This window comes from Pogonomyrmex barbatus, unplaced genomic scaffold, assembly GCF_055798465.1.
Source record: "Pogonomyrmex barbatus isolate J1 unplaced genomic scaffold, ASM5579846v1 scaffold1, whole genome shotgun sequence".
NCBI lineage: Eukaryota > Metazoa > Arthropoda > Insecta > Hymenoptera > Formicidae > Pogonomyrmex > Pogonomyrmex barbatus.
In genome coordinates, this window is record NW_028297098.1 from 28669144 (window position 1) to 28695060 (window position 25917).

Here is a 25917-nt window from a genome sequence, read left to right on the forward strand (position 1 = left end):
CTCGTCGCGGTGGAGGCAGGTTTACGATTCGGTCAATCGTAAACTTTGATTGCTCGATCCGAGAACCTTCGTCCCGCAATGTACATAACCGTCGTTGGTTATCGCGGAACAATAAGATGTAGAGACTAGTCCGCCTGAAATCGACCTCGTGAATATTATATCGCAACGCGGTGATTGAATCGGCACGAGTATCCTCCACTTTATCTCGTTTGGTCTATCGTAATGTTCGTAATCATCTTGTGAAAGAAAACACGCACTTCATCCTTTAAGAATTAGAGAGACGAGAGATCAGTGTCAGATAATTCAACTCGTTCCTGCTGGTCGGGAACTTTTTGCAGACACAAGGTCTATTTTCTGTAGCTAAACTATATACTAAGGTATATACACCTGTGCTCAAAATGAAATAGATATATGTTTAAAGTTTCGTGAAAACGAGAAAAGAAATTTTAATATGGTCCAGTGTAGGTACAGAAAACAAACCTGCAATATTATACCTATCCTAAATCATACTAAAAGGAAAAAGTGCCATTATTTCGTGAAAGGATCCTTTATGAATAATTCTTCGGCTAATTTAGTTTCAGACGTGACGGATTTCCATGTGATAGATAAATGTAATTATATTTTAAATTAAGTGTCCATGTTTTAAAAGTCAACTCGAAATTTGAAAAAAAAAAGACAAGCTTGTGAAATTCACTGTTGAGTTTTATAAAATATACCGTATACAAACTGTTTAATTATTCAAAAGCGGTCTTTGCCATTCAAAAGATGAAGACGCATCACGTGTGATCGCATCGTATATTGGTATACATCGTTGCTTTATTTCCTCGATAACTCAGAAAAATCCATCGTCATAAAACTTCATGCATAAAAGAGAAAGAGAAGTTTTCCGTAAGCCTATATAATTTCATACATAATTTATGCCGGCGTATATTTCATAAATAATCACGCGCGTTGTATTTATGTGCGATATTTGCATTCTTTGAGCAGGATATAACGCACTACGGGAAACGTTTGCAGGCGCAGCAACACACAAACAGTCCCGTTTATTTAGCGCTAAAAAAAACGTTTATCTTCGGCAACATTTGGATAAAATAAATTCAGTCTAGAGATATATCTTCTGCGACACGATTGACACTTTGATATATACGTGGGAAGCATCAATTTTTCACAGTTATACGAAGATAAATGCGTGCGGTACACATCTCGAGCCCTTCGACATCGAGAAATATCTAAAATTTTCAGATCAAATTTTCTCACAGGATATAAATTATCTGTGCAATTATTATTGTATTAATCAATCGTATGTAAAGATATTATTTAAATATATAATCATATTTCTCGAACAAATTACTGTAGAAATGGATTATATGTATTTTAATGGATTGTATGTATTTTTCGAACTAAAATGAAAATTATGAAAATAATCTTCATTATCCAACATGAAAATTCGAAATTTCTCACATAAATAATTCAAATCCTACCATAATGTTCGTAATATCTTCGTAAAAGAATGAAAAATTATAAGAACTTAAATTGAATATCATTGATCTACGCGGTTACGCGTAATATTGTTTATAATAACCGCAGCGACGTAATATCCGTGCGTATCATCCCTTCGAAGGCACATTTCTTTGATCAAATAAGAAAAAAAGGAAAAAGAGAGACGCGAAGATGGAGTTTCTCCTCGTTTCTCAGCTCACGTTCTCAGGCTTTGCGCGTCGTTCATCTCGGAAAATAGCTTCCATTTACTTATTCTTCTCTTTGCTATTTTATCGACTATACGTCCACCGTGATCTCTCTAATAAGACAAACGTATCGATAGATTGATGAATTGACATCATTGTTTCCTTCTTTCAGAAATTTATCATGAATTTTGAATCGATCTTTCTTCTCGGTGAAAACGTCAAATAAATTTATTACCACAAATGCTTAGAATTATATATTTTCATAACTAGGCTTCAATAAAAATTTCGTTAGAATATAAATTTTATTTAAAATTAGCGAAGGAATTTTTGAAGAAAAGTGTCAGTTAACAATTCTGCTGCTCGGGTCCACGAATTTTTTTCCCCGATCGTAATCTGAAAAATACAATTTTTTTTTTTATAAAAACTTTTTAGAGGAGAATCAAAATTGAAAGAGCGAATCGTCTGAAATACGCTGCAAACACAAAGTGCAACGGATTATCGAGTGAAAGATACTGTCCGAAAATATTTTCGCGCTATCGGAATAAATTTCCAAGCGGAGGCCACAACTATTTCCTCGCTCCGCTGGAGATAGCCATATTTTTTTCTCCTTATTTCCGCGTTCCCAAACGTGGCCGCTATTTTTTCACGCCGCAACGTTACACACTTTATGAACTCTGCACCTGACACAATCGTCCGTCCGTCTGTTCATCCGTCCGTCCATCCGACCGCCCATCCAGCAGGAACACGCGTTTTCCGCGGCAACGAAATTGAACGTCCGCGGTTTATGACGCGCGGAATTGCGTATCGTTAACTCGCCGACACGAGAGATGTGTGTGTGCACGTGTGCAGATGCGGGCACACGCATCACCAGTCTTTTACGATCCACGCAAATGTCGGTAATGCTCCTCCGCGGGGAGGGGGGAAAGGGGGAGGGGGGAGGGGGGCGCCGACATTGGCGTGAATGAACTGTGAATAAGATCCGTCGAAAACAACGCGGAAAATACGAGGCAATTATGGCGTCTGACGCGAAAAAGGCATTTACGTCGTTTTATCTTAACAAGTTGAACGTTGTGAATAAAATGTACAAATGTATCTAATTATTTAACAGCCGCAGTTTTTAACCGAGTCTCTGTGAAGAGAGGCGATTTAAAAAAATCTTTATGTTTCATATCTTTTACTAAAATTTAACGAGTTACCGTTAGCGATTACGCGATATAATTTATCAAGCGGAATCGATTCATATAATATCGCTTATCCAGAAGTTGGTTATTTCGTAGTCAGGCACACAACGTGTAAAATATATCATCTCCGGACATTGTCACGACTAAGGCCATCGTGCCAGGAAGTACATTATGTGCTTACTATGTAGCCAGCTTAATAACAATGCGAAGCACTCGGTTCTTTGCTCGGTACTTTAGTACAATTTGATATTTACGGGGCAATATTTCAACTTTACACTCCGCCTAACACGCTGATTTATTGCGACCATAGTAGAGAAAAACGATGAATTTTCTTCTCTTTTCTTTCACTTCCGTTTTATATACCCCCAAGATTTTCCTACGTTCGCATGTGAGAAACATGGTAAAACTGATATTCCTTTTCTAATAAGAAAGTAAAGTCTGATTCCGTGTGCATTGTGGTGAGACAGTGATTTATGGGCGACGTGATATTTGGCAGAAATTTTATCCAAATCCCCATATACGAATACGAACAGGTAATTCGTATATATCGCATTACCTGTCAATTCGCTTATATCAATAACAAGCTTTCAAAAAATCAAAAATTTAGCATAAAAATCAATCGGAACATTTCCAGCGACACGAAGCTAAATGTCTGAACAAATCGATCTGACACACTTACTTTCTATAAGCTACCAAGTGAGCGGAAAAAAAAAAAAAAAAAAAAAAACAATCCGTTTAGGGGGACTGTTGAAAAATAGAAAATGTCATTAAATCAGTAGCCCGGGAACAGGAATTAAATTCTTATTCGTGACATTCAGTTCAATCGAATGCAACACATCGTTATGAACGTTATCGTCGCAATTATTACTACACGGCGATATTAAGCTCGCTCGTTACTGCTTGAGTTGATTAAAAGCTTCGAGCTAAATTGCGTAACAAAATTCGTTTCAAATTTCCGAATGCAATCGCGATAACGGCGATATCGGATTCATCAATTTTTCCTTCTTTTTAACGGACCGTCCAACGAACGGCAAGAGAGATGATATCGTCTATGGACGAATCGCAATCTACGTAAACGAGAGCGGAGATTTCATGGACCGGCATATCCCGACGTCAAAATGCAAATTCCTGTTGCACAAAACCACGATGCGAAATCGCAATGTCCAAAATGTGATTTCGAAACAACGCCGGCGGATATGCATTTCTTGTGCATGTGAGCGAAAAAAAAAATTTCGCATTTCGCAAATTTGCTATTTGATTTCTCATGTACAAATGACACGTTTAAACGAATAGAATTCCAAAGAAGCATTCATTCAGAATTTTTCAAGCAAAAAATTTCGGAGGACGGTGGACATCAACAAGCTTATCTTTCATCGAAAAATATTGGTTTTATTTGACTATCAGACTCTTCCGTACACATATATAAATTAACGTTTGCAATTAACGTTGGCGCTAATTTGTACAAAATGATGATTTGTTTGCGGTACAATACCGCGTATCGGTAAAGTTTCAAACGAATCGGTAAACGGTCAATGAGGAGATCCCGCAACGACGTTCTTCAAACAGACAATACTGAACATAGACTTTGACATACAACGACCGTTTTTCTCTTCGAGATGTAACAGTGATATATCTAATTACTTTCTTACATCGCAACAATTATGCGAGGGAGGTACATTCCAAGCGTGAGGCCGTAGATAATCGACCGATGTCCTTAACCAACAAGAATAAAAAATATGTGTTAACGTAACGAGTCGCAACATACAAAACGTACGTACAAAAAAGTAACGCATGAGGTAACAAGATAATTGGGGACAACGATCCTGCCGTTTGAGGAAGGATCGAGAAGAAAAATGGGAAAAATTTCGCTAATCATATAAGAAACGTATTCCTAAAAAAAGAAACAAATCTTAAAAAGATTCAAAAGATCCTTTTTCGCGGGAGGTCGCGATATAAAAGCACAAAAACGTAAAAAATTAAATTTCAAATTTACCAACCAATTATTCCCTATTGTCTCGCAAAGAACTATGAAAAGGAAGAGAGATAAAAGACGAAAAGAAAGCTCAACTACGAGGGGGGGGGGGGGGGGGTTTCGATCGGAGGAACAAGATGAACAAGGCTCGATTCACGTGACTTTCTTATTCCTCGGCTCCTTGGTCACACTTAGTTGCTGTTGGGTTGTTCCCGCTTCAGCGAACCGAGTTCCTCCAGCATCGCCTGCAGTCCTTCGGGGACTTGTCCGGCATCCAATTCCTGAGTCCACTGACGATACTGCAGAAAAATAACAAACGGTGGTGTGTAAAGTACGTGAGTTCTGTCTCTTGGTCCGGTCTTATTCCTACTAAAACGTCGTGCGCTGGAGATCTTCGAAGGAATCAAGAGGATTCGGAACAGCTTCGTGGATACGCAGGAAACGTGGGACTTGTCGAGATTTTTCAACCGTTCTTCGCAATATTCGGCAGCTTACTCTACACGAAGAGACACAGAACGATATCAAATAACGAATTGATATCAAATATTCTGAAAGAATCTTGTTAAGAAGATAAGAAAAACAAATTTGGAAGAAATCAGCAAGATAATTTGTTGAGTCGATTGAAATTATTTATGTAATATTTCCTACCACCAGAAATCCATAAAAAGAAAAAATTCAAAGAGAAAGAGAATGCTCGAATAATTTTAACAAATATGAGTATTTTTGGGCAAAAACAAAGCAATATAAATGCGAATAATACTTCTAGTAGTATTACTAAAGACCGAATCTTTGTATTCCGCCAGAACTTTACACTTTTACGAGTAACTTAGTTTGCACTTCGAAGGAAGATTTAAGGAAGACGATAAGGAAGACGATGAGGAAAGCGATGGAAAAGAAAAAGTTACGAGATTCCCCAGCTTCCGAAGAATTTGCTTTGCTTTATGTTCGAGATACAACTAATTCAGAGAACTTTAAAGTGCAGTGTTTTTCCTTCAAAAAAGGAAGAAAACTATCTGTATTTCAAATTAGTGTTTTGTTTCTGTTTTTCTTAATCATGTTATTAAATTTGACTAATATTTAACAGAGCAATCAAAAGTTGACGCTAATATATTTTTAAATAATTTATAATTATAAATATATATAGAATAACTCTCCAAAAATTTAGTTCCTTGTAAAATATGCAAATTGCTGATGATAAAAATAACAAGAGAATAATTTTCAAATTACGAATTATTGAAATTGATAAATTTCAAATTAAAATAAACATCAAAATAAATATTGGAACATTATTCATCATTTTATTTTAAGTACATTATAAAAGACAATATTTAATTAGAATTTAATCATAAATATCAAAATATCAAAATATCAAAATATCAAAATATCAAAAATAAAAAATGTTAACTTTTTTAAATATCTAAAGAAAAATTGTGTTCGAATTTTACAAGAACCGACATTACGTTTTCACTTTCTACTAATTATGGAATGCTCTGTTTAACAAATTTATCAATATAATTTATAAACGCAATTTTCATTTGCGTTTGTTTTATCATTCGGCATGCAACTTATTCGTTGCGACAAACAAACGTACTAAATTGTCTATCTGAACTATCTGAAGGAGAAAATCCTAGATTTTTTTCCTAGAGACTCTCCAATTCTCGTTCGTTTCTTTATGAAAAGGGTTAAAAATATGACTCACCATCTCGAGCTCCTTTCGCAAAGCAAGCACCGCCTTTTCACGGTCGGCCACGAGCTCCTCCAGGTACTGATACCTCAGCTTCTTGCGAGCACGGCACTCCCTCGCACTCTGCCGGCTTCGTTCTGTAGACAGAATGGCAAACGAGTACGAGGGTGAGAAAACGTAGATCCATATTAATACAAGGAATCGATGCATGCAAAGCGCGGCCTGATCCCCGAGACCGGTGCGACTGAAGTTTCGACCGAGAATTCGCGCCGAGCATAAATTTCGCTGGTTTTCGGCGTCAGGTTGTGACGTAACGGCAAGCCAAGTGGCAGATATATATATCACGGGCTCTACAAGAATTCACGATTTAATAATGTCGCCGAACGTGCAAGACGTATGGTAATGCCGCGGCATATGCGACCGAACGGCGGAAACTTTTACGAAGACGGACAGTGTGTTACGATAAGCTATGATTTTGTTCGAAACGCAGGGTAGGAAATAAATACGTCGCATGTCGGAAGCCGAAGGAAATCGAGGCTCGATGAGATGCGAAACTGAAACAGCGCGATTTAAATAACGACGTCGTTACAATCTGAAATCTCTAATATTCAAATCCTCGAATCCTGCAATTCTGGAATTTTACCAGGTCACCAGGTTTCTATGCGCTTTATATTCCAAAATTTTCTCGAACATCGGCGATTCCACAAGTCTGAAAGTCTTTCCTGAGATTCCTGTGTTCCGTGAAACTTCGTATTTTAGTACTTTACAGTTTTTTTACTCGGAAAAACTCATACGAGACCAATCCTTCAACGACGCGACACAATTTAATAAATAAAAATCAACTTAATTATCACGTTTCGTCATATCTACATTCATCCAAAATTTCAAAGAAAGCAACTGTGTAATAAGTTAATTAATGTAAATACTTTCGATTAAATAAAACAAATCTTACTCTTTAAACGAACGTAACATTTAATGCGCGATGAAAGATCGCCAATCAAAATTCACCCGGGGAATATTCGACAGACATTTATCGATTTATTTCATAGCAACAATTATGCTGTTATTTTATACAAAATCGCACATATGACGACGCGAGATGCGAGAAGTGCTACATCCATAATGCCAAACGCAATCGTTCCCTATGAATATCCAGCGATTATCAGATTGCGTGATTGGACTAACTGTTGCGTTTAACGACGACTCGTAGACGTATCGTAAGCGGCTATTTAACGAAGCAAGTACTCCATGCGATTTGCTCATTCGAGCCGGGATATATGATACGATATAATACGAATGCAATTTAACTAACGCTTATCCAGATTGAAAACATGAGGAGAACACGACTTGCTAAATTTATCATATTTTCAAGCGATTTATATTCCTATTAGCCATTTAATTTGTCTTCGTTAAACATTTCATATCGTAATGTTCTGGATGAAGTACCGCGCGTTTCCTGATTCTCTTTGTCGTTTAAGATTCAGATTGACCATCGTTTTGTTAATTTACAAAATGGAAACGCGACGTGAACGCTCCTGCAATATTTTTGCATTATTCTTTCGTCGGAATGTAATAAATCGCGCGTCGCACGTGATTAATTAATATTAGAGTACTGGGCGCACGATAAATGTCACACGACCATTGTATTGTGATGATTACTATGCACGATCTGTAATTAATGTGTTCGCAAGTACTGAGATGTTCAAATGCAATAAAAAGATCTGAGAGAAGAGGGAAGCATCGGACGGCAACGGAGTAATCTTGTGATTATTCATTTATTTATAACATTATTCGTTTTTTATTTTATAACAATTATTTTAAACGTTGCTATATAACTTGGACTTTGTGTTTATATTTTACAAATCAATATAGATATAATTACAATTCCGCGGCTATTAATAATTACTTTTACTTTAAGTAAAATGTATCTATGAAAATTGTATCATAAAATAGAAATGTGTAGATATATATAAAAATATTTACATATTAATACAAGTTTTGCGTACCGCAAAACTAATATTCAAAATAATAAAATTATTCAAACAAACATTTATAATATTTCCATTGCTTTATATGAATGGGCTAGGAAAGATAAGGATTAAATATTTAATCCTGGAATATCTTGATTATTCAATTTATTGCGCGTACGAAAATACATGAGTTCAAAGAGCTAAAAGAGAATATATTACCTATTTATTGGTATTTCCTACAATGTAGAAACTAAATATTGGAGAAAATTTGCATAATTGAATATTAATTACGAGATATTAATTGTTTGATATTTATACAATAAGTTCATAAATATTTGTCAAGCAATTCATCACAAAAGCAAAATTTTCGAAAAATATAATTGAGAGATATAATACATACTGATTTTTAAATTCTAATAAATAAAAAATAAAATAATATCTGCAGAATAATAAGGAAAAATTAGATTTAAGTGTAGGTGTGTTACTTTATCTCCCTTCTCAAATATATCTTTAATAGAATTTGAAGTCTGTGCATTTGGCGTCTGTTATTCCAAGATTAAATATTATATATTGATGCAAAAGAAAAAGCAATTTATCCGGAGATTCTTCAATATACAAATTTACAAATGAATATAATAAAAAAAATATATAAAATACTTTTTACACAATTTGATATGTAGCATATGTAATATTATTTAACGGAAAGGCACGCGATAATGATTATTAATTATAATTATTATATGTAGGAAATAATTAATTTTATTCTAATCTATTATGGTCTATTTATCTAATTTGATTTTATATTTCTACTTTATATACTTTTTTATCTAATCTTATTAATTAAAATGAAATAAAATGATGGAATCTTATTTTTATGTCACATATGTATTAATATTATAATATTGCGAAATGTCTCTCAAAAATTACTCAATACATATTTTAGTCGAATTATCCATCCATTTGAATGATTCATCTTGAATGATCCATTACACAACCCCAATTAATTTCTAATCAAAATAAGATTATTAAACTGCCACAAGATACGAATCTTTTAAATTTCTCTCTTTTCCTTTCTTAATACATTTTTTTAAAACAAGATCCGAGATTACAATTACGGACCTAACATTCAGGCATGAGAATCTGAGATTCGTAACTTTGTAGATTCAAAGATTCCTCGATTACGAGTTAAAGGACTATTAGATTCCAAAGTTTTCAGATTATCAGATTGTTAAATAGTTTCACAAGTGGCAAATTCTTTTCTTTCCTCTCACGGAGAAACCATCGCACATAGAGTAAACGTGTTTTACTATCAAATGCTCGCGAACGCACTATCGTTCACGGCTCGCCGAATCCGCTTTTTACGCCGGCAATAAACGTCGCTCGTCTCGTTGCGTACCTTTAAGAATGACCGGGCCGCCGGTGAATTTACGCAACCCATAAATTTTATCGGAAAGAGTTTCGTCGACGTCGATTGGAGGTGACGCGATCGGCCTCGCGTCTGGGAAATCGATGCCGGCGCGCCGCGGAAATTAAGCGTTCTCGCACAGTCAATTTGTGGCTCCATTTAGGATCTCATTGCGACGGCCGACATCTGGACCGAATCGAGGCGAAACTCGAGCGAGCGGATTTAAATAAAGTCGGTTCCGTCAGCCGTACGGAGTAAAATGGAGAGTTCGTTCGTTCGTTCGTTCGCACAACCAAGAATGATGCCGGAGAGACTCGCGCGCAATTTCCGTGCAGGTCGTCGCGGAAAGCGAGGGAACATCCTCTTAACGGCAAATACAGACAGAGACCGGTTAAGAAAAATAGAAGGTTTTAATATTCTTTAATAAATTGTAATCGATCGTTGAAAAATGTAACATAAATGACTTTGTCTAGAAAAAATAGTTAAAGATTTAACCATTTCTTGTAGTAAAAAGACTTCTTATAGTAAAAAGACGAATAGACGAATGAAAATAGATTTCACGTAGAATTTTAAAATTACTTGCTCTAAAGAATTAATAAGGTGTTAATAATTCCGAAATTAATTTAAACTGAAAGCTTTACAGTTTTAAACAATTAAAAGCAATAGAATTAAAATTCTGATACGTTTCTATAAATTTCAAGAATAATTTAATCAGAACAAAATTATTTCATAAAAAGTAAAAATATCATATCAAATATATATGCTCCATTCTTTCTCAAAAAAATATTAAGAAATAAAATTAATATATTGTTTAAATTTATAAATTAAAAAAAATTCTACAGTGTGGTAAATGTTTCAATTTTTTACATATTCTACACTCATACTGAACGTATTATGATCATGCCGCATATACTGAAAACATTCATAACATTTACGTATACCATAACTATATATTCTCAGAATGTACTCATAACATTTACGTAATATTTTTTATATTCTCAAAAACTTGCGAATCATTTTGTTGTATTGTTATCGAGTGATTTTTATATCGGTTTTATTCATTTTGGAAACATCTTTGTTCCTGATGAGATAAAAAAAATGTTAAAATATAACTGAAAAAAAAAATGAAAAAGTTAACAATTGAAACGACTTAATTGAAATAAAAAATATTTAATGTAAAAAAGCAGAGATATGAGTTTGTAGATACAAAGATGCATAATTTCATGAAAAAAATGAATAAAAAATATATCAAAATAAATAGTCAACTCAATCCCGAAGTTGACTGCAACATTGACTGCGAATCAGCCACAAGTGAGAAACCATCGGATAAGCTACTCCATAGATTAAACGGCGTGTGGTCTGGAAAAGGGGCCACATCGTGGTCGGAAGGAACCCGGGGAGGGAGAGGGGAGGAGAAGATGGAAGAAAGGAGAGAACGAAATAGCGCGCGCTAGGTGATTATAAAGTTTCCCTGTTCCCGAATGAGAGGGCCATGCGCGTTCCAGAAATAACCCCGCGAAATTACTCGATGTTGGTCCGCGCGGCAGTCACGGTGCGGCATCAGCACGGTTAGTTTTACCCAACCTCTCCTTCCATCCTCCAACTTCTCCTTTCTCCTCTCGCTTTTGTTACCCCGAAGAGCTTCGCGGCGGCGGCGAAACGGCGGAATTGCAAAATAGCCGAACGATAACCGTATGGTAAGAGCGTGGCCGTGGCTGGTAATCCCCGTTCGCCAGGGGTATCGAGGAAACGGGGCCGCAGAATACGGCCCGGATATAAATATTCATTCGCGAAAGAGATAAACGTTCCTATGGGCGATTCGCGCCCTTTCAGCGGGAATCCTTGCGGCGCGAGCCGACAAACGTGAAAAGCGAAATGGGAGCTGTGCAATCAACACGGGATACGCGTTCTCTTCGCGAGAAAGACGTGCCATCGTCGCAGTTATCAAACATTTTAATCAAGAATCACCAACGAGTAGCATAAAGCCGGAGAGTAACGAGAGAAGCAAGTGGCCGATATCTGTTAGCCACGTCCGTTCATTGTCTCGTAGAGCGCACTATCTTTCTGTTTTATGCGAATTTTCATATCTTGGATTAAAGAGACGTTGACGAGTTGAGGACGTCGGATAGATAAAGTCCTTCCCTTTTAACGCGTATTTTCGCATTTCACATTTTGCAAAATGTTTCTCTTTTCTCCTGATAGCCAAACGATATTATCAAAAATCTATAGAAAAAAGGTTTTTATGAAATAGCAATTTCCAGTTGTAATCAATCAACATAAAATCGATACGAGCTCATCATATAATTTATTATTACAGCGTGCAGCCAATTAAAATATCAGACAACACAGATGTGTAAAATATAATCAAATCAATAATTGATTGCGGTTGTATTTTAAGTAATCAATGACCTATAATTTACAATATATTAATGATCAATATCCGATATTTATTATCAATTAATAAAGTATAAAAATAATAATCGATCGTTAAATTATCAGTCATTTATCATAATTAAATAATTATATATTTTTATTATAATTTTGATTGAATAAATTACAATGTAATAACATATGTAACATTACCAGGTAGTTCTAACTTCATTTCATTTTATGATTATTATCGATTAATGATTAATGATGACGGAGGTCGATACAATTCATATTTATTGCATTATTTAGTGGTGATCTTAATTATGATGATAATTACTGATTCCAAATTACTTCACTAACCCAGAAATAATTGATTGCTAACGCAGCATTGATTTACTTATAAGCGCAGCACAATTTACTTATAGAAGTACGAATTATAATAAAATAACTTTAGTTCAGACCGCGACCGGGGTAAACCAATTTATCGTCGATAAAATCATGTCGTTGCAAGCAAGAACGGTGACGTAAAATGTTAAAGCAAGTGTCAGCAAGTATCTTTCACGTAGCCACTTACCGAGCTTAGCTTTCATGTCCGCCTTGTCCGCCGCCTTCCTTCCAGGCTTGCGTCCCCTCTTGCCCCCCTCTTTCCGATCACCGCGAGATCCCTCCTGCGAATAAAACAATACAATAAAATTAATTGAGAAAATTCATTATCTCGCACATATTAATAAGCGAGCAAATCGAGCGAGCGGTCTCATATATTTTTCCTCTCGGAGAGAGAGAAAGAGAGAGAGAGAGAGAGAGAGAGAGACGCGATAAAAAGAGAAAGATTAACCACTCGTTAAAACCAATCCATTTTTACACCCGTGGCTTTTGCCGTGGCTACATGTGCCGGCCAGTGAATAATTCTATCGGGAGTTGTTCATGATGATTGATGATCGTACCATGAGAGTGTATGTATTTGCGCGGGAGCAAGCGCAACGGTGACAAATCTTACGCGAGGAGCCGAGACGGCATTAAAAATTGACGCGTTACAAAACGCACGGCTGGATTATTACGCGGCCTACCGAAACGAGAGCGCGCGCGGGCGCGCGCCATGAATAATTCGCCGCGGGGTAATTTACGATTCAATCGGGCCGCGGTCTCACGTACGCTCGCGCACACGCGGCCAGCTATAATGCCCCTTGATCCGCGCCGGAGTTTCGCCCCGATTAATATCTTGAGCGAGACACGGCGGTGTCGTTTTCAATGGAAACAAAAGCTCATTGTGTTGCCTCCCGAGAAGGAGGCCGAGAACCGAGCCTGAGGGGGTCCGTTCCGGTGAAAAGCTCGGGGGGGGGGGGGGGGGGATGAAACCGTCTCCTCTGCCGCGAAGATCCCCCCATGCCCCTTAATCGTAAATGCGAAACGAGCAATCATCGTCCTCCCACCGAGTCTCGCACACGTCCCTTTTTCTCGCGACCGCAAAAGTGCAACGAGCGCGTCACTCGATATCGGCGAACATACGATCGAACGATCTGTCCAACAAACGTCGCGGCCTTTTCGTCGGCGGCACAGTTGCTCGGCTTTGAACTTTATGATCGTCGTAACTCGAGCCGTCAGATTAAATCGAGCGAGAGACGACGAGACGCGAACGAGACAGCCGCGTTAACTCCTTTGCATTTTTTTCTTCCCTTGCATAATACACCTCTTAGCTTAGTTTTATCTTCGGCGAGAAACTTAGACACGAGGAAAAGTCGGGATATTCTAAAGATCGTTCTTTTATTATTGCCCGCAATACTTATTTACTCTTTTTAATATTTAAGCATATTTTTGCATGCAAAAAATTGGGTTCGGATTCTTACGTTGCAAAATGTGTTACTTGGAATTACTTGCAGGTCTCGCGTAATTTTCGACGGGCATATGGATTTTCCTCCAAACGAGCATTCTTAGCACTATGTATACGTCATACGGTATATTATTATGAGACGAGTCACCGTATCGCGCAGTGGTTCCCCGCGTTGTTATCCCGAGGATATTATTTATGCAAAGTATACGTTTGTCGTGCATACAAACTGCCCCAAGTCAAACGAGCGAGAGGCGCGCGTATATTTTCACGAGATGCATTTTCGCGCGATTCTCGTCTCGCGTCTCGCGACGAAAAACAGAGCGCGGCCGCACGCGAAAACGATTTCAACGCGGAATAATTACCTGGAGGAACAATTTCGCAGCCTTGGAAGCATGGTGGACGATACGCGGACGCGACACATCATCTTCCCGACGAACCGTTAAAATTTACACGCCCCTCGGGCACGGTTGTTGCATACCGCGGCCTTTAAGTATGCATACGCGCTCAGGGGTGACAAAATACAAATTCCGCCCCCTTTTTAGAAAACCGTGTTTACCGCTACAACCTGCCCGTACCTCTCAATCTTATCTCGTATTAAATCTCCCCGAATCCCGTTTTTTTTTTCCCTCTCGAGCACTTCCGATTTCTTTACCCGACCACCCTCTTGTCGGCTACCAAGTCCCATCCCTCTCCTCCTCCGATTCACAGGTCCTTTTCTTCTCCACGTCATTGTACGAGATAATTGAAATTGATTTTCGCATGCAAAAAATGCAGAAATAACTTCATAATTTTAAATGCAAAAATTCGCGCAGAGAACAGTCTGTAAATCGAGAACGTAGCGAGAACGCAAATAGAGGTTTGTTCGCTTTTTACATATCGCAGTGTATTGTAGTCATAGTGGCGAGACAAACAACATGAATGTAAACATTTCGTTAACAAATGTAATATGTTTCATAATATCCCAAAAATATTAGGTTATCTTTCTGCCATGTATTTGTTCAAATAACTTTTTTTCAGTAAAATTTTATATGCTAATTAAATAGTACTATCTGAGATTCTCGGAAAATACCAAACTGAAAAATTTTGATAATTTAACTTTTTAAAATGTAAACTATTTTTCTTTGTATTTATTTTTCGAGTTTATAGTATCAAATAAAGTTGATTTTTAATAATCGCAACAGAATATCACAAAAAGTTACAAATTTAAAAAGTTATAATTTAAAAAAAAATTTCAACTAAGAGATAAAAGACAATGCAATCTATTTTGAAACACTTGATGCAAAATTATATAAGTTTAAATTGCTTTTTCATTTGGCTTCTTTTTCTTTTAAAAAAATTTTTTAAAATTACAAAAAGAGAACGAACAGACGGAAGTATGCAAGAACGCGTGTTATATTAATTGCAAATTGCGATTAGACAGAAATAAAAGATGTTTTGCAATTAATCTATCATAATGAATATTGTTCACAAAAAAAAATCGCAAATGAGAGAAGATATGAAATATCCAGAAAAGAATTATCCCCTATGCTGAGAAGATTTTACCCAAATATTTTATTTTATTAATTAAATATCGATACTCAAAGAAAAAGTAATAAAATTGCAGCAGCGATCAATAATCTTAAAGATGGTAATTTATGCGATGCAAAGATAGTTATGATTTGAAATCCTGACATCATTACTCTCCATCGGATGTAATGTCTTCAATGCGAATGAAAGTAAGTTCGGAATTAGTATAATAAACCGAATGTCGCCAGAATCATCACGTGAAATCGTATCTCCTTCATGGATAATCATGGATCAGAACATGGATAATCCGCGACTATAACCCTTTCGGAACCTATCAGACATTTGCTGACACTGACATTTCCGTCTACTTCCTTGTCTCCACCGCGTCGCACACTTGCACATTCCAGTGAGCGCACAAACTCCAACTCCAATTCCTTCTCTTGCATACGACAACCTATACGACGACGGTCTGATCGACGTACATTCGATCGAAGAAACAATCCGTCCGTTTCTGACTCAGCAATTGCTACGACTTCCGATCGTCGCTGAGAATAAGTGTGCGAATGCATGTGCATAATGCATCGATAAACAAAGTGTCAAATAGAATATCGTATCGACAGAAAATTTCCATAAAATAAATTCGATATTTCAGTTATCGAGGAAGCTTGGATTATATTTCTTTGCATCCCGCTTGTATATTTTATATATATATATATATATATATATATATAAATATACAATAAGAATAATTTTGCTGATGTCATTAAAATTATGCGTATAAATTCAAATCGATTACTAAAATAAAAAAAAATTTTGACAGTATTATTATCACGCTAAAACGACTTTCATAATTATTTTGATGGTCTAACAAAATTATTTTCAGATCCGGCCAAATTTTTAGATATTTCATCAAAATCGTTCTTTCCGCAGAGTTGGTTTACACCGTAATGTAATATATGTCCGGTCTTCAATTTCGCCAATCTATATAAACCTGCGTCGATCGTAGAACATTACGTCACGTTGATATTGTCATAAGAGATAAAAATATGCAGTAAATCTCGCGGGGATACTCCTCTTCCCGTTTATGCACGAACGAGCAACCTCACGCGCTCTACTTACACTATCGAGCTAATGCCATTTTCATGGCGTTTGCGATTTTAACGGTTGTCACAACTATCGGAGGTGAAACGTAAGGCTCGGACATAAAATTTTACGATCTTTTTCTCTGACGTTTCTCATCGTTATCAGTAGAAACATGCAAGGCAATGTTTCTCGTTTAAAAAGTAATTTCAGTTATCTGAAACTCGATTACTTGACGCCGTTACAGAAAATTGGACACGGTCCTACCGCCAATGCGAATTTCCGTAAAGGCAATACCCATTTTAATCTTTCTAATTTGCATTTGCATGGGAAAAAATCTGTTAGCACATTATCGGTGTTTCTTTGCGGTATAATAATGAAAAGCTGGGATTTCTCGAGCTCCTACACGCGCGTAAAATTTCTCTCGTCGCGGGAGTATTATGCGGAAACGATTAGTGTACAATATTTGTCGATACACCCTTAATATATATAATCTCAAGATTATACGAACGAAATGCCTTTTTAAGGAAATACTCCGGTTGCCACGATAATGGCAAAAGATAGAGACGATAGCCTACTTTATAACTTTATACCGTAAGCCCCTTTGCATACAACGCTTTCACGCCGCTGCCAGACGCGCGGCGCACGCTTTTTTCTGCGGAAGCTAACCCGTCTAGAAAAAACGTGTTTGCCCTAAAAGCAGCGATGTAAAATGTCATTATCTCTTATGGATACATTTTCTGCACTCGTATCGGTCACATGCTGCAACGTGTATAAAAAAAAAAAAAAAATAGACTTTTTTTATTAAGGAACTAAAAGGGATTGCTAAAAGCAATGTAAAAAGCGGCGGCGACGTCCGACTTAAGGCTGCCTGCGTATACCGTTTTAACATTAATCAAGCCGGGGCACGCTTCAATGGGAACCCTTAACGTCGTCTCGCCACCGGTTACCGGATGCCCGATACTACGCTGCCGCACCGGGAACCGGATGCCCATAAAGCATATTGCACACAATGTGCAGCGGAGATGCAGCGACATGGTTCACGCTGCTGCCATCACCTTTACGCCTTCGGGCCGAATGCTCTGACGTTCGTTAACGATAATTTGAGATAACGTCGATATACTCTCGGGAGTATTAAATTCTCCTGTAGATCTGCTACTGCAGCTCTGGTTTCTCTCTCATCCCATGCATTCTTTAATGGCAGCTTATTTCAAGTGCATTTTATGACGAACAAAATTATTGAGACATTTATAATTTTTGCGTTATTAATGATATAAGATCCATTTAATTAACCAAGCTTTTGAAGAGAAAACGGATGATAAAATCTATTTTTCTCTTCTGTTTATTTCTATTTATATATTGAATATATATATATATATATATGAAATGAATATATATAAATATATGTATATAAAATGTACTTTAATAAAAACAAAACTATCGAGATGTTTATAATTTTCGTGTAATTAATGATATAAGATATTCAATTAATCGAGCTTCAGAAGAGAAAATAGATAACAAAATTTCTCTCTCTGGCTTTTTTTCTCTGTTTATTTCTATTCATATATTTTACTTATAACAGAATTTTAAATTGGAGTACCACCATAATATAACGACATATAATGTTTAATGTTGCGGAATTAAAAAATAATGAGATAAAACTGACATGTTTGTGTTACGCAGAAAAACATAATTTATATGGAACTACTGCGAATGGATAAAAAACCCTTTTATGTATGTTTGTAACGTATATCGTGATTTGGAAATTCGAATTATACTAGTTTCGTAAAGCGAAACTTCAATCAAAGCAATCTTCAACATCATCTATATAGAAGCATGTTAGATGTGCGCGCGCAGGAGCCCGTTCTGCCGTTAATTAAAACAAGGCAAATGTTCTCGCTGTAAACAGATTTTCTCGAAGACCCAAATCCATTTAACTTTATTAAAATTTCGCTCAGACTTGTAAGTAAATGCAGAACACCTGAAAAATTCACTTTGCCCGAAATCTACTCAAGGATTATCGTGAAATATAAATAAGTCTTGAGTCGCTTCAGCAAAGAAGCATTACTATCTTCATCATTCAAATGTTTATGAATACGTTTCTTTACTAATTTATCGCATATCTCCTCCCTCCCTCTCTCTCTCTCTCTCTCTCTCTCTCTCTCTCTCTCTTTCTTCGCCTATCCTATTAGAAATCAAGCTTGCAAATCGAAAATATTGAACCTACAGTTTTTCTTGATCTAAACCGAATAACTGTCTTAAAATCGGGAAAAAAAAAGGCTCCTCGTCAATCAATGCCATAATTAATAACGAAAAGTATGCGGATAGATTATATTACAGTGCAAAATCGAGCTAACGACGCGAGTTCTCCTTTACGGTTACCAGTCATTTAAAACCTCGAGAGCAAAAGCCATTCGTTAGATCGCATTCCTACTTCGCGTTTTACCGAACGAGTCTCAGGTGATCGCTTTTCGAGAGAAAACTCTTTAATTACGACCGCACCATCGCCATTCTATTGCCGCACATCGCTGGCTTTTTCGTGCTTGCACGGTACTCTCGAATTTCGAAGGGGGATAACGCGCGTGCTCGCAATTAATTCCCATTATTAGCCAAATTATTCTCGCGGCCTCTCTCAGCGTGACCCTCTCAAATGCATTAGGGTACCTCGCAAATTCTTTCCGCTACTTCCCTCCTCTCACCCTCGTACGCCGTCACCCTCGTACGCCACTTCTTCTCATACACTCGTGATTCGAATCGCCCACACTGGACTCACTCTTCTTCTCCGCTCTGCTTCCGGGATTATCTGTTTTTCACACTAGAGTGCCCTCTCAAATTTCAGCGTCGTTTGACATGGTTTTATTAGCATAGTTAATTTTAATTGCCTTAGTAATCGGGTTTGTTGACCAAGCGTCGCAATTTCCTTCGCCCTTCCATCTTTCTTTCTCCTCTATCTTTTTTTTTTCTTCTCTTTTTTTTCTCCTCCGACAGAACAACTCCGAGAAGAATATTACGGTGGAACCGGATGTTCACGGAAGACACGCGCGCGAAAGGTGCTTCTGGTTGGCTTTACTTATTTTTTTTTTCCCTATCTTGTTTAAGGCGCTAGGCGGAAAATGGACGTTAGACAAATTGGACTAAAGTGGACCGAAATGGAACAAAGTAGACGTAAGTGAGGGATAGGAACATTTTTACTATGGTGGTTGCGAGGCAAAAGCCGGCTGCTTTCCGCACTTAACTCTTTCGTCTTGAATTCTCATTTTGCGGAATGATTTACGACAGAAATTTCGCGGGTGTCCAAACTTTTATAATCATCCAGCGGCAATTAACGCTAATTTATTGTCGCGGCAAGATCCTTTGACACTGAAAACTTGAAACGTGGTTCGCGGTTGCGATATTATATTTCGGGCTGTGTAAAAAACGCGAGTGCAATTTTACCATCTTGTGCGAAGGGGGACGACTTTGATTTAAAATCCTCGGTGACCGACGTTTCCGATGATTTAAATTCGCGCTGATGTAAAACGTCGGGCATAAAGATTTTAGCCGTGCGCGAGAGTTTGCCATAAAATCGCAATTTTCGCGTTGTTGCGCGTAAACGTTGAATTTACAATATACAATTTACGTAAGTTCTTCTTATTAAGCTTTCACAATACGTCGCGTCTGAATACACGCGCCACAGACGCACACAGACACAGGGTTGTCGCGCGCGAATCTCGTGCGTCACTCACGATAATAAAGCGCTGTCGATGAATGCATGGTGCAAGAGTTACCGGATTCACCGTGCCCACGACCTTATTATTACCTCCATTCGATGGTTGCACAATCCTCCGGTCCACTCACGCCAACTGGTCGCACACATTTTCCCCGAGCGCACGATGTGCAATAACGCTTATCTGTCTCGAACAGAGGATCATTTTCGATCCTGGCATTCAAAAGCCGTATTTAGCTCACAAGCGTACATTTTGTTTGTAAGACTTCTCAACGATCCGCATCAACAGGAGAGCTTTTACGAAAGTTCGCAAAGCCACCCAGCGACAATTTATAAAACGTAGTAAAGCGGATTCCGACCCAGGGGGAATTGAATTTTTTTTTGGTGACATTTTAAACATCTGATAACACCTTTTTTGGGTAAAATGTCTGCGATTTTTAAATCTGCTCGAAATACGTGGATAATAAATTATAATAATGGACAATAATAAGACTCATGAGAATCAGCACCATAAATTGTACAGCGTACAATTATATGTTTAATCTTAATCATGTTTATTAATAAAAATTGTCAACTGTTGCGACTCGAATTTGAGTTATCCTCAGTGAAAAATGTGATAAAGATATATCCCTGAGTCTAATCCGTGAGTCCAATCATAAAAAATAATAATATATCACTCACATTTGACTAAGTAAAATTATTAATTACTAAATAAATTTTGTGAGATGGTATATTCAAACCGTTGATATAAAATAAAAAAGAGAAAATAGTATATAAAATGATTGTCACTCATCAGATGAATAACGATTATAATATATATATATATTTTTCAAACTTATTACATGATTAAGCCATTTCGTAAAGATATTATTTGATTTGTTGTCATCGCGATACTTTTATGATATTTTTGTAATACTACGTTCTTTCTTTCTTTCTTTCTTCTTGCCATTTCGCGACGACAAAACTGCAGAGAGCTGGTCTCGGAGAATGTACAGTCGCGGCTTAAAGCTTTCTTGAGCTTTTCCAGGTCATTGTTCGTCCCGAACAAGCGTAACCGGAAGAGAGTAGGAGGCACGGAAAGAGGCGGAGAAAGCTCCCTCGTAATTTTCCAGCCGCGCCGCTGCTCCAGCGACGTTATGTACAACAATGGACGGGGATGTTTCGCGAGTACAATAGGCTAGTGCGAGTGAAATCGTTGCGTGAGCACCAAAATCGCGTAAATTTTGTCGCTCTCCCTTTCTCCTCCCCCGCTGCGCGTATTCCTGCGCGTATTTCTGCACGTATCACGCGGCAAAAATATGTTTATATTTCGATATAAAATTAGAATGAAAAGCACAACCCTCGTCGTATTTCCGTAATATCCTGCAGCTAAAGCAAAATATCTACCATAAAAATAGAATAATAAAAAAAATTAATAAATTAACATTTGAAAATTCTGAAAATATATAACGTAATATAAAATCGTTTACCGTCTTGACGTAACAAACTTTACTATCCTGATTTGATTAGACGAAGTTATATGTGTTCTACTTCGTCTTAAATTTCTTCGAGATATGAAAATAAAATTGCATACACTTGGTACATATCGTATAATAACATACAACGAAGAAGGTATATATATATATATACCTTCTTCGTATATATATATATATATATATATATATATATATATGTAGATAGCCGAATGTATAACATTTTCCTGCTCGTATACGTGGCTGATAAGGAGACAAAGAGAACGCGATTGGATTTATGCGATCGCATTCGTCCACGTCACAGACAATAATTTATGAAAGTCAAACGACATAAAGAGCGCACGCATGTGCGCGGAAGAGGACGTAGATCCTGACGACAGAAAGGAATAATATCTCGGAATATCTCGAGGCGGATATAAATTTTCTCTGCGCCGACGTCGATGGGAGATAGTACAATCGCGGAGGCAATACTCATGTAAACGAAAATAAGAATGATTCAATATGCCGCGACGACTCGAAAGACAATGAACCGCATGATGTGAAGCGCACTTTGTACACCATATAAAACGATTCGATGATGCATTCGTGAGCTTTGATCCTGTATCGAACAGCGAATGTAGAATGAAACAAGTATAGCTAATGCACAAGTTTAAAATTTTAAGAAAGTAATAATACAATATTAGACAGGTAAAATCTTAGGCGTTCAATACAGTGAATTGTTTATAAAATTTTATTAAAAACAAGCACGGCATATGTCGAGACAAATTTGGAAGACAAATTTGAAAGGAGTAAGCAGAATTACTTTCTGCTTACCAGTGCCATAAATCCTGTAAAGAATTTAATATACTTTGCTATTTTTCAAAATTCATTCTTTTATGTATCATGTTCACAGAAAGTGCGTAACTTCGAAAATGTGAGAAATAGATATGAATTAAGGAGCTCATACGACTTTACCTTATATAGTTTTGCTCCTCTTTTCAAAGAATTTATTTTGGAAGATAAATAACATTTTTAAAATAAATAAAAATTTACTTTGCATTAAAATAAAATTTATCTCATTTATTTTATTTAAAAATTATCTTTATATAAAATAATAGAAAGACAAATCTTACGGTCTAAATTTTTCGTTACATAAATATTATAATTATTAATGAGCATTTTAAATTCACTTCAAATACACTTCAAATTCTCGTTCTAATGATTCTAAATTCTAAAGCGGATTAAAACAAAACGTCAGATTTTCGTAAATCTCACTGATGAATTTGATACATCGCTCGATTTTAAATGAAGCATTATATAATACTTATTAGAGCCGGTAACACCGTCGCATATTGCGCTAAAGATATTGCGCCCGGTGGAAAGTTCTTTTGCACAATACTGTGCAACATCTGGAGCGTTTCTCGTGATAACCTGGCTCGTCGAGATACGAGCACGGAACGAGTGACGGCGTTGAGAACGCGAGGATCTTCCGTTAGGTTACTGTCAGAGCGATGATGCTCGCCGATGCAGCAGCAGTACCAGCAACAACAATCCTAAAGCTGTACCACCGGTGATGATAATGATAACGAGAACGATAATGCTCGCAATACCGACAATCGCAGGGACTGCCGCCTGTGATGAAGGACGTTAAAGTTCTGCTCAAATTCAACGAGAGAGAGAGAGAGAGAGAGAGAGAGAGAGAGAGAGAGAGATGAGTGGATAACTAGTAGTGGATAACTCGATGATAATACGATATCTCAAAATATTACAAACCACCAAACAGCTTTAACGTTGAGCATTTTATGGAATTTGACATGAAGTCGACATTTTGAAAATGTTAAAACGATCTGGATTTCATGAAATTGTTAAACTTAAAAAATGTTTGTAAGTCATATTAAAATCAATCACAGCAAAATACGTTAAAATCAATCACAGCAAAATACGGCGCTTCGACAATGAGAATTACGTAAAGCACGCGATCACGAATCGTATCACGAAGGGTTATCCCCGTATTTCTCTTCTTCATAGGATTTCACATGCGTTCCCTCGCATTATCGCTATTTATCTTCGATTAAACGTTTTTATCACGCGCATCGTAGCATTTCATGCAACAAGCACGCGCGCACTCGCATCACCGGCGATGCTCGAAGAAGTGCACGAAGGACAACGGGGCGATCACGTACAATCGTAATTTCCCGCTCGGACACGAGATTGCGAACCTTGTTTCCAAGGACGTGATACGAAGGAAATATCGCGGATTCGTTAAAAGACGCCGCTGCCACGACGCCTTCGCCTACGAACCTCAATTACTTTTCAACTAACAATCTGAGATGGTACTCAGTGGATTTCCTCGTAACGCAATGTAATACGAACTGTTTCAGAACTAGTACACGGCTCTCTCCGATCACGGATCCCTCATCAAAAATTTGAAACCTTTTCCTTAACCAAACTTTCGTAGAAATTCCCATCACGACCCTTTGACTTCCTATAATAAGAGATTAATACGAACCGCGATTACATCAAATGAAGAGTAAAAGTCTCCTTTAAGGAAAAAAGCATATTCTAAAAATAACAAACAATTCTAAAAATAACAAACGTCTCAATTTTTTTCTTACGTTAATTCACGCCCCATTTTCTAGTACCCACCAGCGTAAAAGAAAACATTGTAAATTTTTAATTGCGAGAACGCAAAAATCAATATGAATGGCATTGAATTGCTAAAAGCAACAAGACAAGAGATACGAATATGAGCGAGAGAAGGTATGAATTAATCAACGCCATAATACGCGGTAGATAAAACCACTACATTCATTATCATATTGAATCCAGATATTTTATATCAGATTTAGTACCAGATATGAACTGCAGCTAAATAGTAATGTTTAAAAAAATTAATGAGAAAACATAATTTGTCAATGATAGATAACTTTAAAAAAATTTAAACGCGTACATTTATATTACGAATTGAGACAACTGTTAATTCTTGAAGAATAATGATTTTATGGCAGTTAAGTTAACGGATTTCTAAATAATTAATTTAATTAATAGATATATTATATTGTTATATATAGGATTATACAAAATATAAATAATTATATCTCAAAATTTTGAATAATGATGATTTCTAAATAAGATTATAATTATATTTAATTTACGAATTCTCGAAGTATAAATACAACGTACCTTTTCTAAATATAACTTGAACGCAACACCGGAACTAGACCAATTCTCTTTGCGCAACGCATGCGCGCGCTTTCACGGTTCGTTCCAATCCAAAATCATCAAGGTAAAATGACGATAAAAACCCTTCGCATATTCGTTGAGTTTGTCAAACACATGTAATGTAAATAAATGTAAATAACATGCGAATACGACATGCGTGTGATATCGCGAAATACAGCTTTCTCTAAAAATAGCTCGCGATTAGCCGACGTGCCAGGTACGTGTATGAATTTTTCGCGCGAAAAAAAAACAGCTCGCTCAAAAATCCGTGAACCCACGCTTTCGGCGGCGACACGCGTCGCCGTTGAATTGCGCAGTAGCGTCGCGGGTGAACGACGCGGAAGCTCGCGACGTGGCGGGCTCCGAAATCGACCGGTTTTATCACGCCGAGCCGCACGACGCGGCGTGTTGGCATCGCGACGGAGGAAACGTCGCGACACTTTATGAATTACGATCGTCTCTTCGGACAGGACCGCGCGAGCGGGTGTCCCAGTTTCGTCGTACATCGCCGGCAAAACGAAAGAGGGAGAGAGAGAGAGAGGGAGGGAGAGAGAGAGAGAGAGAGAGAGAGAGAGAGAGACGAGCGCGCGCGCGCGCGTGCACACACACATACGAGTGCGACGGTGCACCGACACACGGACAGCACGAAAGGAGTCGAGCCGAACTGTGCTGCGTCGCGCCGCGCAGCGAAACGTTACATACGCGTGTCGCCCGTAAGGACGGTTTTCGCTATGATACGGAACGGACACGCAACGCGGAACGGGAAACGCGGAGGCGAAGCGCCGCGGCGTTCGTGCAACGGCGTCGCGAACGCCAGCGATAGACACGCGGTGCAACCGCGCGAAAATATCTGGAGG

General features: G+C 37.5%; 2 protein-coding genes across 5 annotated transcripts in view; both read right to left on the minus strand.

Moving 5' to 3' along the window:
* Positions 1-4229: 4229 nt before the first annotated feature.
* REPTOR-BP (REPTOR-binding partner) overlaps positions 4230-25917 on the minus strand; it is a 23676-nt gene continuing 1988 nt past the window's right edge. For both annotated transcript variants that reach the window (XM_011648577.3, XM_089085086.1), the window contains exons 2-4: positions 12842-12935; positions 6538-6659; positions 4230-5137 (exon numbers count right to left, since the gene is read on the minus strand). In XM_011648577.3, coding sequence (XP_011646879.1) covers positions 5030-5137; positions 6538-6659; positions 12842-12935 — 324 coding nt within the window. In that variant the 3' untranslated portion in view covers positions 4230-5029. The remainder of the gene's footprint in view (positions 5138-6537; positions 6660-12841; positions 12936-25917) is intronic.
* Positions 12842-25917, minus strand: part of yem (yemanuclein) — a 26117-nt gene continuing 13041 nt past the window's right edge. For all 3 annotated transcript variants that reach the window (XM_011648576.3, XM_089084867.1, XM_089084858.1), the window contains exon 13: positions 12842-12935. The gene's annotated coding sequence lies outside the window, so the exon portion shown is untranslated. The remainder of the gene's footprint in view (positions 12936-25917) is intronic.